The sequence below is a fragment of the Dryobates pubescens genome, chromosome 12, assembly GCF_014839835.1.
Source record: "Dryobates pubescens isolate bDryPub1 chromosome 12, bDryPub1.pri, whole genome shotgun sequence".
Taxonomy (NCBI): Eukaryota; Metazoa; Chordata; class Aves; order Piciformes; family Picidae; genus Dryobates; species Dryobates pubescens.
In genome coordinates this window covers 22,040,068-22,055,275 of record NC_071623.1, presented here as the reverse complement: position 1 = coordinate 22,055,275, position 15,208 = coordinate 22,040,068, and the positions used below count along the sequence as shown (strand labels likewise).

At 43.5% G+C, this 15,208-nt stretch overlaps 2 protein-coding genes across 3 annotated transcripts in view; one reads left to right on the top strand and one right to left on the bottom strand.

Annotated features, from left to right (window-relative positions):
* The window catches only part of SON (SON DNA and RNA binding protein), a 38,484-nt gene extending 32,798 nt beyond the window's left edge, over positions 1-5,686 (top strand). For both annotated transcript variants that reach the window (XM_054165852.1, XM_054165853.1), the window contains exons 10-12: positions 1,970-2,038; positions 2,130-2,245; positions 2,768-5,686. In XM_054165852.1, coding sequence (XP_054021827.1) covers positions 1,970-2,038; positions 2,130-2,245; positions 2,768-2,926 — 344 coding nt within the window. In that variant the 3' untranslated portion in view covers positions 2,927-5,686. The remainder of the gene's footprint in view (positions 1-1,969; positions 2,039-2,129; positions 2,246-2,767) is intronic.
* Positions 5,687-6,974: 1,288 nt separating this feature from the next.
* On the bottom strand, positions 6,975-13,556 carry DONSON (DNA replication fork stabilization factor DONSON). The gene is made up of 10 exons (XM_054165832.1): positions 13,174-13,556; positions 12,713-12,793; positions 11,331-11,534; positions 10,415-10,593; positions 9,758-9,936; positions 9,537-9,660; positions 9,314-9,418; positions 8,478-8,676; positions 7,632-7,847; positions 6,975-7,339 (listed from the first exon to the last, which is right to left on the bottom strand). Exons 1-10 carry the CDS (start codon positions 13,447-13,449, stop codon positions 7,202-7,204), a joined length of 1,701 nt encoding a protein of 566 aa, XP_054021807.1. The 5' UTR covers positions 13,450-13,556; the 3' UTR covers positions 6,975-7,201.
* Positions 13,557-15,208: the final 1,652 nt, after the last annotated feature.

The window sequence follows — 15,208 nt, the reverse complement described above, 5'->3', positions numbered from 1 at the left end:
ATGGAGTTAAAGGATGCCTTTTTGTGGCATTTGATAGATGAATCTGAAAACATGGTGGCCAGGTTTTGCTTCAATGTCAGAGTTTTGAAATATTTGATTATTATCTATACAATCTAAACATTTCCACAGAAGATCTAAAGGTGTTCTGTGTTGGCTGAGAGCACGTTTTAACATCGCACCAGCCAAGGCTGTAGTACAGGGAGACAACTTGCATCGTGGAGTAGCAGCATGTTTCATGCCTTTCAGAGAAGCAACTGAACAGTGATTGTGTGTTTATGATGAGCACCTGAAAAGCTTCTTCAAACATTAGCATTCTTTGATGCTTCAGTGTGTTAAAATAATTTTTTTAAACCGTGTAGAAGTTTAAGGAAGAGTTACAAGTGTTTAAAAGGAATCTGTCTGCTACTGAATAACCACTGTGGTTTTGTTTCTCAGGGGCTTTTAAACACGTTTTGAGAGCTTATCCCCCAAATAAAAACAACATTTCCATATAAAGGAACAAGCAGTTTGCTGAGGAATTGCTCAGGAGGCTGCACTAAGACAGGAACCAAAGGGTTGCCAGAGCTTTTGCTCAGACCCTGTTCTCTTCAGACACTTGAGTGAGATCTGTAGTCTTCTCACTAACAGCATTGAAACCAAACCCTTCTTGAGCTTTTTGCTGGTTGCTCTAAGAGGATTGTTTCATCAGCAGAGCTTCTCAGAGTCCATTGCTTATATTCTGAAAATCACTCTTGAGGTACTGAGGACAAGATGTCGAAGTCAGGTGTTGGTAACTTAGAGCGAGGCAGTATTATTGTGGAGAAGAAAATAATTTTGGTGCTGGGTATTTTTTGGTTGGGTTTGTTTGGGTCTTTTTGGATGGAAATCTTTGGTTATTTTTGTTGCTAAATTCTGTAAGATTCTGTAAAAAGCCCACAACTTTATTTCACTGATTGTGGTTTCTGAGGGTTTCATGCCACTTGAAAAGTCTCTACTTAGGAGTTACCTGAATATTAGGATGAAAATCTGGTAAGGAGGGAAGAATGTTCTGTTAAAGGAGAATAAAATGTCAACCACAAAAAGCTAAAGGAACAGGAGGAAAATGGAAGCAATTGCAGTATCTCACTGTCTTTATTCACCAAAGCCAGGAATAGAAACAAATGGAGGTAAGAAACAACACTACTGTAAGATTGAAGTCTGAGAAATCCTGAAGGGGTCAGGTATTTAGTTTACATCTATTTAAGATAATGGCAAAATGAATGGAAAGAAACTTGAGCCACTTCATAGGCATGGTGTGGTTGGTTACTGGCATTTGATACATTTTTGGTGAGTGTTATGTTTTGTCTCTTGTAAGAATGATGTTAGGCTTCAGTGTTTCACAGTGGCTTCCATTGGAACTTGGGCTCTCTGCATTGACTTGTGACCCAGCTGCATGCTTTTCTGCTGCTTTATATTCAGATGTGATTGAAATCACTGTCGTTGGGCTGTTAACTTGCACATAAAGGACAAATACTTGAATTCTGTTAATAAAGAGAGCTCATACTATAAGAGCACCACACTGTTACTTGTATCATAAAAGAACATGCTCAGTACACTCCTTATTTGCTGTTTAATGGAAGTACTTCAAATGCTTAGTATGTGAGGAGGCAAGCTGTTAAGGTAGTGGATGACTTTGGGGTTGCACAGAACAAATAATGCTTTAAGTTGTCTCTTGTTCAGTGTTTCTCCAGAGCAGGCATGGAAACTCAGGCATTTCCTGAGTTACAACTACCCAAAGTTTTCTACTACCTGGCTTGTCGAGAGTGGTTGAGAGGACTGTTACTTGTAGTGTGAAGGGGAAAAAATAATGCTGGATGAACGGGAGGTTTGAGAGACTTCTGAAAAGGTGTCTGCAAGTTTCATCTCCACTGATACACATTGTTGCTTTGCTGAGGAGAATACAGAAATCGGGTGGGAATCATAAATGTAAACTTCATTGTGTTTCGTTTAGGGCTTGTTGCTGTGGGAGAGAAGGCACAAAAGAGATCTGGACATTATGTTGTGATGAAGGATCTTTCAGGTGAGGTTCTGACTTGTCTCCAAAAACATCCCATTTAAAATGATTGCTTTGCTAGTGGCATTGGCATCTCAAACATGTTTTATCTTTGAAGGTAAACACCCGGTTTCTGCATTGATGGAGATCTGTAACAAAAGAAGATGGTCACCACCTGAATTTGTGTTAGTGGATGATAGTGGGCCTGATCATCGCAAACATTTTATCTTTAAGGTGTGTTTGAGTCTCCTTGTTTGCTGTTGGTTCCTCTATGAAGGGTGTAAAAACATAAAAGCCCACCTCAAGGGTGGCTGAGGTCTGCTAAGCAGTGTCAAAATCCTATTTTTTATAAGGCCAAACGAAATCTATCAAGCACGTTAATCTGTAAATCCATTGAGAAACACATTCCGCCTCTCACTACAATAACTAACCTCTGTGGTGATACCTTGCTGTGATATTAAATCTTACTGTTATAAAGGTAGTAGGCAAGGTCCCTTCCAACCCAAACCATTCTATGATCCTATGAGTTTTGTCAGTTACCTTAGGTTGTGGTTTTTTTCCACAGAGTATCTTCCATTAGCAGCATTAGCAGTTACTGTTTGGAAATGTGCTTGCAGACCAGGTGTGGATTTTATCTACCCCTAAAGAGGAATTAGATAGAGAACGTGTTTAAAGCAGCTGTGGGACGCCTTGAACCAGAAGTAAGGAGGCACTTTCTAACGCTGCCTTTTCCCCTCCTTTTCTTCTCCTAAACAGGTGAGAGTCAATGGAAATGAATATAGGCCTACTTTTGCCAGCCTTAATAAGAAGCATGCTAAAGCCACAGCAGCAACTGCGGCTCTCCAAGCGATGGGACTTGTACCAAAGGAAAGCATGGTTAATACCACCATGTTTAGGAGTGCCTCACACCGCTAGATATTGTTTTTTATATTGACATTATTTCAGAAAATTATACTCTGCACAAAAAATGGTATTTGCCCTTTCGTGTTTGTAAATACATTGGCAATTCCCACCTTGTAAAAACTGTACAGACACCTTCAGGTTTTTCTTTTGTACCATCAAAATGTATTTAAATCATACTTAGTTTTTGGTATGTTTATATTGTTTACATTAGTGATGTAATTATTTCTTAAATGACTAAATCAGACAACAGACTCTGGAGGCATCAGTAATCCAAACAAACCCTTGTTTAAAAGCCCATGCGACTCCTCTTCAGTACGGAATGTTAACTCTTTCATACTGTTTTGTACTATGCTGCAGTTTTCCCTGGTCTCGGTAAAGCTGCTTGTGGGCTTTTGCCAGCAGCTGGTAAAAGGTCACGGGGCTTACTGTAGTCTAGTTGAGGCTGGCGTGTACTGCTGGACAGATACTGGGCCAGTACTGTGACCCCCGTCAGAAGGTGCGCGGTGGTGGCCCTGTTGTACAGTGTTAACTCTGCGGCTGCTCTTGGAGTTCTGTCCGGGGGGTTAACTCGGTGGTGCACTGTGACTGGCCACACAGCCCATGCTCTAGGACACACCTGATTAGGCAAAAGACTTGCTTTCAAAGGGGTGGCAGAAAGTCCAGCGATGGAACCGATGCGACTTGCGATGTAAAGGTGACTCTCCCTGCATGTTCTGAGAAGGGAGATGATGGAGTTGTCTATTCCAAACCAATTAACACACTGCCTGATGTTGATTGTATGAATTTGTGGTTAATGTGAATTTTGAACTCTAACAAATCTACAACTGGATTTTGGGGGGGAGGGAAGGGATAGAATGATGCTTAAATTCTTGTACCCAACTTGGTCAATAAAGCAGCACAAGTTCATAATCTTAATTACTGGTCAGTAAGCAGTAATTGCAACATATGCCAGGACAGCTCTGTGAAGAAATGCACAGTATCAAAGTACGCTTTATCAAGGTTATCAACAGTTGTTCCAGTTGCAGAATCAGTTCCTGCTGTTTTTGGTTGCTTTGGACTATTACCAGATTAACTCCTTGGGCTTGAATTTTCTCTAATGGTACTCTTCCCTCAAGGAGACAGCCCGATCCAGAGTTTTGGCAGTTTGACAAGGAAGAGGATGTAGAAAGATTTTCCTACTTCTTTCCCCCCCCTTTCTTTTTAATTTAAGAAGTATTAGTTCTTTAGCTATGTGCACTTTCACTTGGAAAAGGCATTGTACACCTCTTGCCAGTGTTGTATTGACTTACAAGCAGATTGCCAGGGTTGTATGGACTGAAGTAATTGAGGTGCTTACTTCAGAAAAGTCTTTTGAGGTCTGTCTGCATTCTTATCTGTGAAGGAACAAAATACAGTTTGTATGCAGTAAAGCTTGCTCAGGCCTACAGCAAATGACCTTTGCAACTGTAGTAGGAACACAAGAGATGAAGAATGGCTAGAACCTCTTCTTCCACAAAGTCAAGGCGACTTGTGTGTGTTCTGCCAACTGTTAATGGAACATGGTGTCTTTCTTTGCCCTAAAGGGACAGGGATCAATGTCTCATGTTGTGTACAGCAGAGAAATGGTATTTGATTCTCCACCACACGCTTCCAAGAAATAAATCCCCTTATTAGTCTGTCAAAGTGCTCTAGAAATGCTTAAGTTAATTTTCATGACGTAGTTTTCTTTGATTAAACTTTTTCCCCTTTGGCTTCTTGCCTTCAGTCTCTGACTAAATATTTGAAGTTCTCTTTGCTTCATTTGCTGAACATTTGGAACGTGTATGGAAACCAAAAGTAAATATGATGGTACAGCAATGGAAAGATGTCTGGGAGAAATGGGTATTGTATCTGTCTTAGCTGAATCTGTGTTTTGGATGTATGACTTACAAGTAATTAACATGGGATGTGGGAGCAACCCTTAATCAGACTTCTGTTTAAATGTCTGGTTTGGTAGAGCTAAAGCATCAGAGATGTTGATCGTTCTGTTTAATCAATGGTGTCCACTGGTTTCACAGCTGTACAGTATTAGATCCGGGAACATTCACTCTCTTGTACTTGTTACTTTGTTCTCTTTTTGGTTTATATTCCCCATGTATAATGTAAAGATCCATGTTACCTTTTCTTGCAGCAAAGGGCAGATGAATGCAGTTCCGTTAAGATTCCATTTTAAAAATAACTGTTTAGGCAAATTGTGGCTTTCATGCCTTAAAGATGTGGTACTGTGTGTGGATTTAACTTCTGGTCTTAAGGAAGACCTGGAAAAGAAAACAGTTAAGGTCTGTAATGCCCTAAGTACAACAGTTCTTGATTTGGGGGGGTTCCTGTTTTAGTTTCATTCCTTGTTCTTTAGAATGATATTTGACTCTCAAGCTAGTACAGCGATGTGCTTCTGTTCAAACTTGTAAATTTGAATTGGTTTGAGTGTCCTTTGCATGCAGGAGTAGATAAGTAGTGATTTATTAAAAAGAACAACTAGGAAACACTTTCTTGGAACCTGGTTATTTACGCAGCACTTCAGCTGTCTAAGAGGTGAACAGTCTGTGAGTCCTGCTGATGGAAAACACGATCCCATTTGGCTCTTGGATTTCCTCTTCTTGCAGAATTGTTTCCCTAGAAGAAATCTTGCTCAAAGTGCTTCTGATTCCTCCCTTGAGGGATGAGCATTTTGAAACAGGTGCCTGAGAACTTGTAGCCAACTTCCACCGGAATAATTTCTTGGCGGTCTCCTTTGATTGGCAGGTTTAAAATAGTGAGGGACCAGAGGAGCAGGAAGGTAAAGTTCCTGTGCCTTGGAAAATTTGAAATTGCTTCTTGAAGTGCAAAAAGTGTATGAAGTACAACTGCTGAAGTCTCTGGTCCTCCCAAACAAATGAGTTGTGATGAAAATTCACCCATTTGGACAGTTAAAGTAAATTGACCCTACTGCTCTAAAAGCAGCTGGAGTGATGGCAGCAGTTACTGAAAAGACCATCAGGTGGAAGAGCAGCAGTCTAGGAGTGTAATGCTGTAGGACATTTGGGACAGTTCATTGGAGCCAAATATGCTTGAAGAACATACAGCACTGAATCCCAGAGCTGTAAGCAGCTGGAATTGCTTCTGAAGTTACAGGCAAAGCTATGACTTAAAACCGATCTAGCTTACAGTACAAGGATGGAGCCACAGCTCAGGGAATGGTGCAGAGCACATGGCAAAGGATTTGGTTGTAAATTTTTGTGATTACACATTTCCAGACTACAAGAAAGTAATGCAGTTCAGATCCTTTAAATGACTGTAAGCTATTAATTGGCATTAGTGCCTCTTGGTAACTCATCCTAAATTTGAAAACAGAAAGGAGTTGGAATTCATAGTAATGACTGTATTTCCTACAAACAGGCTCACCTCCACACACCTGAATGGTTATTGGCTTCATTAAAACTGCTTACCCCAAGTAGCAGCTATGGAATTGCTTTTCCCTGTTGCTTTCAGTAACTCCTTGAGACGTGCTGGCCCTGGAAGTAGGCCTGGCCCGTTCCTCAAGTGCACGCTGGGAAGGTGCTGCCTCTTTCAGCATGGAAGTAGTTGGCTCTGGGGTCATGAGCAGCTGTCAGGTGTGACAGCTTGGGGGGATAATGACCAGAACATGGCAGCTGTTAATGATCTTACAGCACTGGGCTAACAGTTGGTTCACAACAGACTGCAGAGACTGATGGGTGGAGGCAGACAAGCCAGCTATGAAAGGCACTGAGTTAACTTCCTCTTAAAAAGCGATTGGAAATGAACAGTGGCTTCAGCAACCCCCCCTTCTGCTATTCCCCACGCTCCCATTAGCACTGGAGTTTCATTCCTGATGTCTGATATTAATCAAGGGGGAAGAGTCCAGTAATTTGCATTTAGATGTAAAGTTTTACTTAAGTAAAAATCAGCTTGTACTACCCTGAACTCCACCAGGCATGGAGTGTTTGACACTGGGAGTTACTGCACAGAACAGCTGTGCACGAGGAATACAAACCACCTGGACATGAGTCAGACCAAGAAAACAAATAATCATGTTTTATTTAAAAAAGGCTTCCTGGAACACAAAAGGAGATGTTGAGAGCCTTTCCTTGAATTCCCTTTAAAAGGCTTTCAAAGTGTTTCATGATGGATGATGGACAACAATTGTCCACAACATTCAGTTCACTTGTATCCCTCCCAGGACTTGCATAGGTGCTGCCCATGTAGACCAGGATGAAGTACAGCAGCTGCACACTGGAGAGCATCCTCTTCCAGTAAATGGAACTAGCATGCCTAGGACTTCCAGGTATAAGCACAATCCTTCATCTCCAGAAATCGGATGGAATATTTGCCCAATGTTGGACACTGACTCAGTTGATCCAAAGTCTTAGGATGCAGTCCACATGCAGGAAGATCTCTGTGTATGCTTTCCTGTGGAAAATTCCCATGAAGAGAGACATGGAATAGATGTTTCTGTTTGAAATACCTGTAGTTCTTAAATGTTTATTCATGCACCTCTGGGGATCCCCTGAAAAGCTACTTTTCCCATGATTCCATTCCTGAAGGAATGACAAGCCACAGGGGCTGCCAAGACAGTGGCAGATTGCTTGATCACAAGTAACTGGGTGTTAGCCCATGTATTAGAGGAAAGTTTTGTGTCACTCAGTGTCCTACTGAAGATACCACCCCTAACAGGAACAACTCTCTCTCCTAGTTTCCTTACCTTATTTAAGGCAGGGCTTGCATTGTCAGGGTTAGTGTTGAACACAGCAGTTGGCTCATGTGTGTACAAGACAGCAGAGAACGCTCCCCTCTGTGCAGACTTGAGCAGCATGGTCAGTGAATGCAGGGTGTGAGGCATGACAGGGCCTACAATCTCCAAACTGGATATATCCTTGTATGCCAGCTGGACCCTGGCTTTGGCATTTATGCTTCGAGCCTGAAAACAAAAGCACATAGGATTAGTTTTTGAGACATCATTTACTTTAATACTGCAGTGCCACAGTCCCATCACAAGTCCAAAATACTGCTGTCAACATGCTGCTCAAGACATGAGCATTGTGATGGTTTTAGTGTCTCTCTAACAGCTCCTAAATGTACCAGCTGAGCTGTGCAGAAATTCTATGCAGTATTGAGAAAGTTAACTGCGGAATGGTGGAAACTACTCTTTTGGTGGAAGATGACTGCACTACCTGTATTAATAGCAGCTCCTTACAGTAACAGATGGTGAGCTATGATTCAGAGGCTCCCTTGTTGCAAGCAGATGTAATAATTTGAGACCCCACAAGATTTCAGGAGAGTTCCTTTAAGAACCATTTTAGTGTCTGGGAAGACCGCTTAGCTTCTTATTTCTCAGGATGGGAAGAATGGAAATACTGGGATTTCAGTTTAGCTGCAGATATCTAGGTGAGAGAGATGATTTAGAAGGCAGTAAACATGCTAATGTGGGCTGGTAATAGTAATAGTTACTCTCTGGTACCTGAGGGCAACTATTCAAAGGTGGTGTCTGATCTCCTGGGTGACCAAATGGCTGTCTTTATAAGAAAACAGAGATGGTTGTGTCACTTACTTTGAGTGTTTGCATTGTTCCACCTCGGAAAGCAACGGGGGACAACAAAGTTGGTGGAAGGCCTGCTTGTGGACCTGCAACAGCCACGAGGCTCTTGCAGTTTATCAAGAAGTTCAGCAAGGTGAATGTGTTTGTTCCTTTCACTAATGCAAGGGACTCTGGTTTGTGATCCACATTAACCTCATGCTTCTCCTTGCGACTACATTGGCTAGAGTCAAAGGAAACCCACGAGGAAGTGAACAGTATCAGTACACCAAGAACTGGAGCTGTGCTACTCCAGAAGCAAGCCCCTCATGCCCCTTCTAACCAGTCCAGTCATTTAAACAAAACCAAATAACCCACCAAGCTACACTGACTCAGATTTGTTTTTCAAATATTAAGCAGCATCTTGAACCCAACTTCTGATTTCATTACTAAAATCCTCAAGTGCTCCAAGTGCAAATGGAGATAGAGGAAGACAGTTAATCAGTCCCTCTGATACAGACTGTCAGCAACAGCTGTGTCCCTACTATGCCCCACTACTTCCAAGTGTAAACCTAGCCTCCAGGAACACACATCCTTCTCTTTACAAAGCATACCAAAATCTAATGAGTCCAGGGAAGCTGCATGGGGGGGTGACATGATCAGTTTGTGCCCTGTGCCCCCAATGGCTTTTCCTTCAAGAAGAAAAGCATCTAGAAATGCTTGTCATAAACTCAGAGAGAGTCTCTTAATATGCACCAATGGGAAGATTATATCTGGAAATAACTTCTCAAAAGCTTTTATAAATCTATAGCACTAAAAGGCAGCACCTGCATGGTTTTCCAGTGTCATGCACCTTGACATGCAAAGGATACAGTTTAATAGAAATAGCATCTGGTTTCTTAACCTTGTCTTGGACTCCCATCTCCTCAAGCCAAGAGAAGCTTGCCTCATCATCATCGTCACTTGGAGCTGGCTCCCTGCAAAACAGAGTCAGTCTTAGGAGGACAATATTTCCTACAAATATCTTCCAAACAGAATGTGCAGAAGACTGCAGCTGCCCTTGAATTCTAGCAGCATAGAAGACTTTCTACGTACTCTCCATCTTCCGTGCTGTTGTTCGTGTTGAGGCTGTTAGCATCTTCTGTTTCCAAGCTGACATCAGAGTTTTTCTGTTTCCTGGTTCTACTTTCCTCTACCAAAGGTAATGAAAACTCTATGCCTTGAGCAGAGAAGGAAAGCAAGGAATGAATGGTTTGCTAACACAGCTAATGCACGCTATCGGCTGTTCAAGTCCTCGTTCGACTGGTTCACCTTACCTTCGCTTCTCATGGCTTCCCTTAACCCTCTAGTTGTGGGAGAAATGACAGCTGTGATAACGTCACTTCCCGCAAGGCCAGCCGCACGGAACAGAACAGTGAACTGGTAGCTGCACACATAGAAGTATGGACACAGTTTGGCTCTGAGCAGATTGTACAGAGAAGTGAAGCTGACAGACCTGCAAATTAGAGCAAAAGGATTCTGTAACTGAAGTTAATTCTTTGCTATTGATGTAACAAACTGGATTTGGCTGGGTGTTTGTGGTGTGTACTCTGCACAAGTTTGAGACCATAGTGAGTGAGCAGCCCAATTTTCAGGCATACTCAAGATCTAGGAAGCTGTGCTCCTCTGCAGCACAGCCTGCTGCTGAGTGCTGTGCTTTTGCAGCATATTTGCTTTCTAGCACGTGGGTTTACATGAACCAAAGGCAACCTGCTAACAGGATTTATGGAATCCTACCCAAATGAACAACTAGGATTGGAGAGGGATGTTTAACAGTGGAAGGTGGCTTTAGTCTTGTAATTCCCTAACCTAATCCTCGAAATAATGAACATTCTATCTGTAAAATAGAAAATTAAAAGCTTTCTCATAAAAATGGGAAGAAAAAAGAAAAGTCTTAATCTTACTAAATACATTAGTAGTTTGGTTCCACTTACCACTCACTCATTAGGACCTGCTGCAGGCCTTCATCCTGTGACCAAGGACTAGCCTTTCCAACTAGCTTCCTATCTGCTCCGATCCGGGGGAACATCTGCAGCCATGGCAGTGAAGGGTGAAGCCAGTAAACGAGGCTTTGCTGGAAGGCACAACGCAGTTCTGTCGACAGTTTTGGTTCCTAGACGTTAAAAGATGGTTTTTTGAGGACAATGTTGCTTTACCTAAGGCAGCATTGCAAGGGATCAATTGAAAAACATTCTTACGGATTTAAAAACGATTACAAATTATGGATTACAAATCATGGATTGAAAATTATTACAGGTTGTGGATTTAAAAAAACCCCAACTGTGTTAGATAGTTGTTCAGTAGTTCAGGTAGTGATAGGACTAGGAGGAATGGAATGAAGATGGAGGTGGGGAAATTCAGGCTGGACTGTGAGGAAGAAGTTCTTCACCATGAGAGTGAAGCCCTGGAATGGGTTGTGCAGGGAGGTGTTTGAGGCCCTGTCACTGGAGGTGTTTGAGACCAGGGTGGATGAGACTCTGGCCAGCCTGATCTAGTGTGGGGTGTCCCTGCCCGTGGCAGGGGGGTTGGAACTAGATGATCCTTGTGGTCCCTTGCAACCCTGACTGATATTATGATACTAAAAGATAAAACTCCCTGTCTTGTAAATAAGCCAGACTGAAGAAAGGTGGTCAGCAACTGGCAGCTGTTCCACCGCTGAAGTTAAATGACCATCCACTTACAGATAAAAACCATGGATGGGATTAGGTTAGTAGTCTGAATAAACCTTGTTCTTAATGCAAGCCCAAAACAGCAGAATCCAGTTTTCACTATCAGCATGTTTAAGGAAAGGTACAAAGGTACATTCTCCTTTCCAAAGCTAGAGCTTTGAGCTATCCTCTGAAGTATTACCTGTATGCTCTGTGGCAAGTTTGTTTCTGTAGCTCTACAATGCTGAGCAAATCCTTGAGCTTCCTCTTGTGCTTTTAAATGTTCTGTCCAGGTAAAAGGTTGAGAAGACATAAATAGAACTCTTGTTTTAATACTCCAGTCTGCAGGAAATTCATGTCTTGGGGAGGAGGGAACTTCAAGTGCAGCAGCAGGTAAATGAAGGTCCTTACACAAAACAGAAACAGCAGCAGTTAACCTAATAGAAGCTTTAGAAAACCTGTGTAGCTACCTATTTATATTTTAGCATGGTTAGGCCTCCTCTCATGTTGTTTTAATACACCTTTCCTGGCAGGCAGACCAGAATCTGGACCATGGGTATGCAGGTAACATTTGGAGTTTAGTTGCCTATAAAAAGACAAGTTAAGGATGCCTGCTGCATGTGTTTGTCCAGTTCAGTGCAACAACAAAACCAGGGCCTACCTCACTTTGATCCCAAGGAAGCACTCTCATTACATTAGGGGACATACTTAAGGAAAAAAAAACAAACAACTTTTGCAGGCAGATTTTCTGGATCCCAAGTTATACAGAGGCTGCCTTTTCATAAGCTAACCACAGTCACAGTTTGTACTCAACTGATTATTTCAGTCAGTAACTGATTCTAATAGAAACACAGCCTTATACTGCTTATAAAAATGCAGAAGAGAGTTTTCATTCACAGGAGTCACAAAGTAGATGAAAGGATGAATGATTCAAATAAAAAGAAAACTTAGCCTGAAGTTTACTAAGACAAGAATTTCCATGTCAAAACAGTCCTTTCATTTCATCCTCTCTGGGAAATTGCTCCCTCCAGGATGCAAAAAAAACAAACCCCACCAACAAACCAAACCCAAACCATACTAGGGAGATCTAGGACAGTTTGTTCTCTCTGAGGTCATTTTTCTATTCTGCCAAGTTAGTTTGAACTTCAGTTTCTGAACCTGTAACAGTGTTAAGACACTGCCTGCTTAAAATTCCCTTCCAAGCACTGGTTTTCAGGCATTCTCTCTTATGAGTCTGGTGAAGTTGTTTGGAGCTTCTGTAGCTAAATAAAAGACTGCAGGAGATAATTCACTTTGAAGGACATCCTTATCTCAACAAAACACAAAACCAAGAAACAGGAGAATTATAGTAAACATAGTCATAAAGCTGGACGAAGACAACATCGATCAATGAGAACTACAACAGCAGTGATGTCAGGCAGCAAGCTGGCTTTTAAGAGATTGTCACCATAACAGTAAACATCAAGGCAACTTAGGATTTGATAGTGAGATGGACTATTAAATACCAAGCCAACCAGTTTCAGCGTTTTTCGTGACCGAAGAACAGCTAAAAACATTAAAGAAGCAGCATGCAGTGTTTCATACATAGGTCAGGGCGAGGACATCAGTTCTGTCAGAGGGCTCTGGTCTCGGGACAGGTTTATCGTCACAAGCAGGCTCTAAAAGCTGAATAAATAAAAGGAGTGTAAGACGTAGGACAAAATAATAATCACGTTGATAATTTTTTAAAAGGCCCTGCAGTGAAATTTCAAGAGTGATATTAAACACATACATGCAGCAAACGTCCACCCTTCGGTGCGATCAAAAGGCACCTACACGGCGAAAGTGCCATAGCTTGGTTTCCATCCATGTACAAAGCCGGGGCAAGCCCCTGGCTCGGGGACTGGCTTTTTCAGGGGGAAGGGGCTCCGGGCCGCCGATGCCGAGTCCCGGCTGAAGGCTGCTGGCACGGAGGCCTCTTCTTTGGCCACGGGGCCCTTCCCGTTTCTCCCCTCGCCGTTCCCGACCCACTTTGTCACGGGCGAAGAGAAATAGCCCGGCCCTACCTGCCAGAAAGGCACAGCCGAAGAGGGCTCTCCTGCCAGCGGCGGCGGCCGGGCCCGCTCCAGCGGCTTGGGGGTGCCGGCCGCCCGCGGCGCGTTTTCCAGGCTAGAGAAGGGGTTCCGGCGGGCCGGTGCGGAGGGTGCCCGCGGAGGAGCGCCGCAGGGCGGGGAAGCGGAGGCAGCAGGCTCGCTCCTCCGCAACCGCTTGCGCTTCAGCCGAAGCACCGCCGGCGGCTTCTTGAAGCCGGGCGAGTAGCAGGGCACAGCTGGGGCAGCCATGGCGGGGCCGCGCGGAGAGCAGCTGCCAGGCGGGAGCCGCTGTCCCGGCTTGGCGCGCAAAGGGCTGGACTCCGCCCCTGGGCGGTGCTGAGGGACGCGGCAGCGGCCGCCATTTCGTCTGGCCGCAAGGGGCTCGGAGGCGCCGTGGCTGAGGCGACTGCTCCGTGCGGCTGAGCGAGCTCCTCCTGCCAGCCCCGAACACCGCCGCCACCGCCCCGCCACCCGATGCGGATGGTAAATGTAAAAAGTAGTACTACTGAAAAACACAAATGGATTTCTGGTAGCAGCCTGAATTTCCCCGGCCAGGTATCAAGGAAATCGCCACTTAACTGCACCAGGACATGGTTCCAGCTGTGTAAAGCATGAGACTAACGACACTCTGTATTTGGGGTGGAAAACTAGCTTTGCCGGCGATTCACGGCACTGGCTAGGGCCCAGGCTTGAGTATTGTACTTCAGACTGTTGCAGAAAAGCACTCACCCCCTTCACCACCAAAGCAGTATTCAGCCCCTGCCAGGCAGCTCTGACCTTTAAACAACGTCATGGATTACAAAACTAATCCAGATGCAAAACTGGTTTTGAAGACATGTGGCAGTCCTCACTGTCCCTCTGCACCTCATCCACGTGTCACCAGAGCAAAGGCTCCCTCAGCAAAACCTGGGCAAAAGCCTGAGCTGGCACAGCTCCTGGCATGCCTCTCACCCTTATCAGTGCTCCAGGCGACCACTGCCAGCCTTCACGGGGCTGTCAGACCAGCATACAGGTAACAGTGAAGCACACACGACTTTCCTGTCAAAGCTGGGAAGGAATAGGTAAGCATCTTTTCTCCCCCAGGGCTGGGGAGCCTTGCTCTCACATTCACAACTACTTTCTGCTTGCTTCTGTCAACAGGCGTGCAAGAGAGGAAGCAATAGCTTAGGGAGCCTCATGACGCCTCTTGTTCAAGTTAAAGCTAGCATTTAAGAGCATTAGAAAATGCTGAGTCACCTCAGCCAGCAAAATGTACCAAAAAGCAACTTAACACCCAACTAGAAACATTTACTTCAAAATCTGACCCAGCTGAAAGGCTAAGACCACTTCAGCGCTAGCTGTACATGGGGTTCAAAAGGTGTATATATATATATATGTAGTTAGGAGCAAGATATCTACTGACCAAAGATCTCATAAATACACTACAAAAATCTTTCTTCTGCAGTTCTGTCACTGGTTGGTTGTGTTTTATTAGACCTTATTAACTCTTATTTTGTTTCCTCTGATCTACTTGGCAAACATTTAAGCTAAAATTAGTATCAGGAAAAAACAAGCAGTTAGGTACAAAGTTTCAGAGTAAGTGTCAACCCAACAAAGGATTCACAGAGTTCTGGTGTGTGTGTACACATGCAGAAGAGCATCACTTGTATTCAAGACTGCATTACATCACACGAGTAGTAAAATTAGTTATGCTTTTATACACTTCCCTTACATCACTTAATAAGAACCAGTACAAGTCAAGTGAGTGATAGAAGATAAATTAATCATGGTTCTAGATAATCTATTTTCACTTGATGTTTCAGTATCTCATATTGGTTTAAAGTGCTAGTGTCCACTGTTTGAGCCATTTTCACAGAGTGAAAATAAATAGCACAACTGAACGGAAAAATACATTTTTGCTTTCAGACAAGGGCAGTAGGAAGCTGCATGCTTTGAAGGAAGAAAAACAGCAGTTCCTTCCGTACTGCTGACTTGCAGAAGACTCAGGGTAATGGAGAACGTTGGCTGA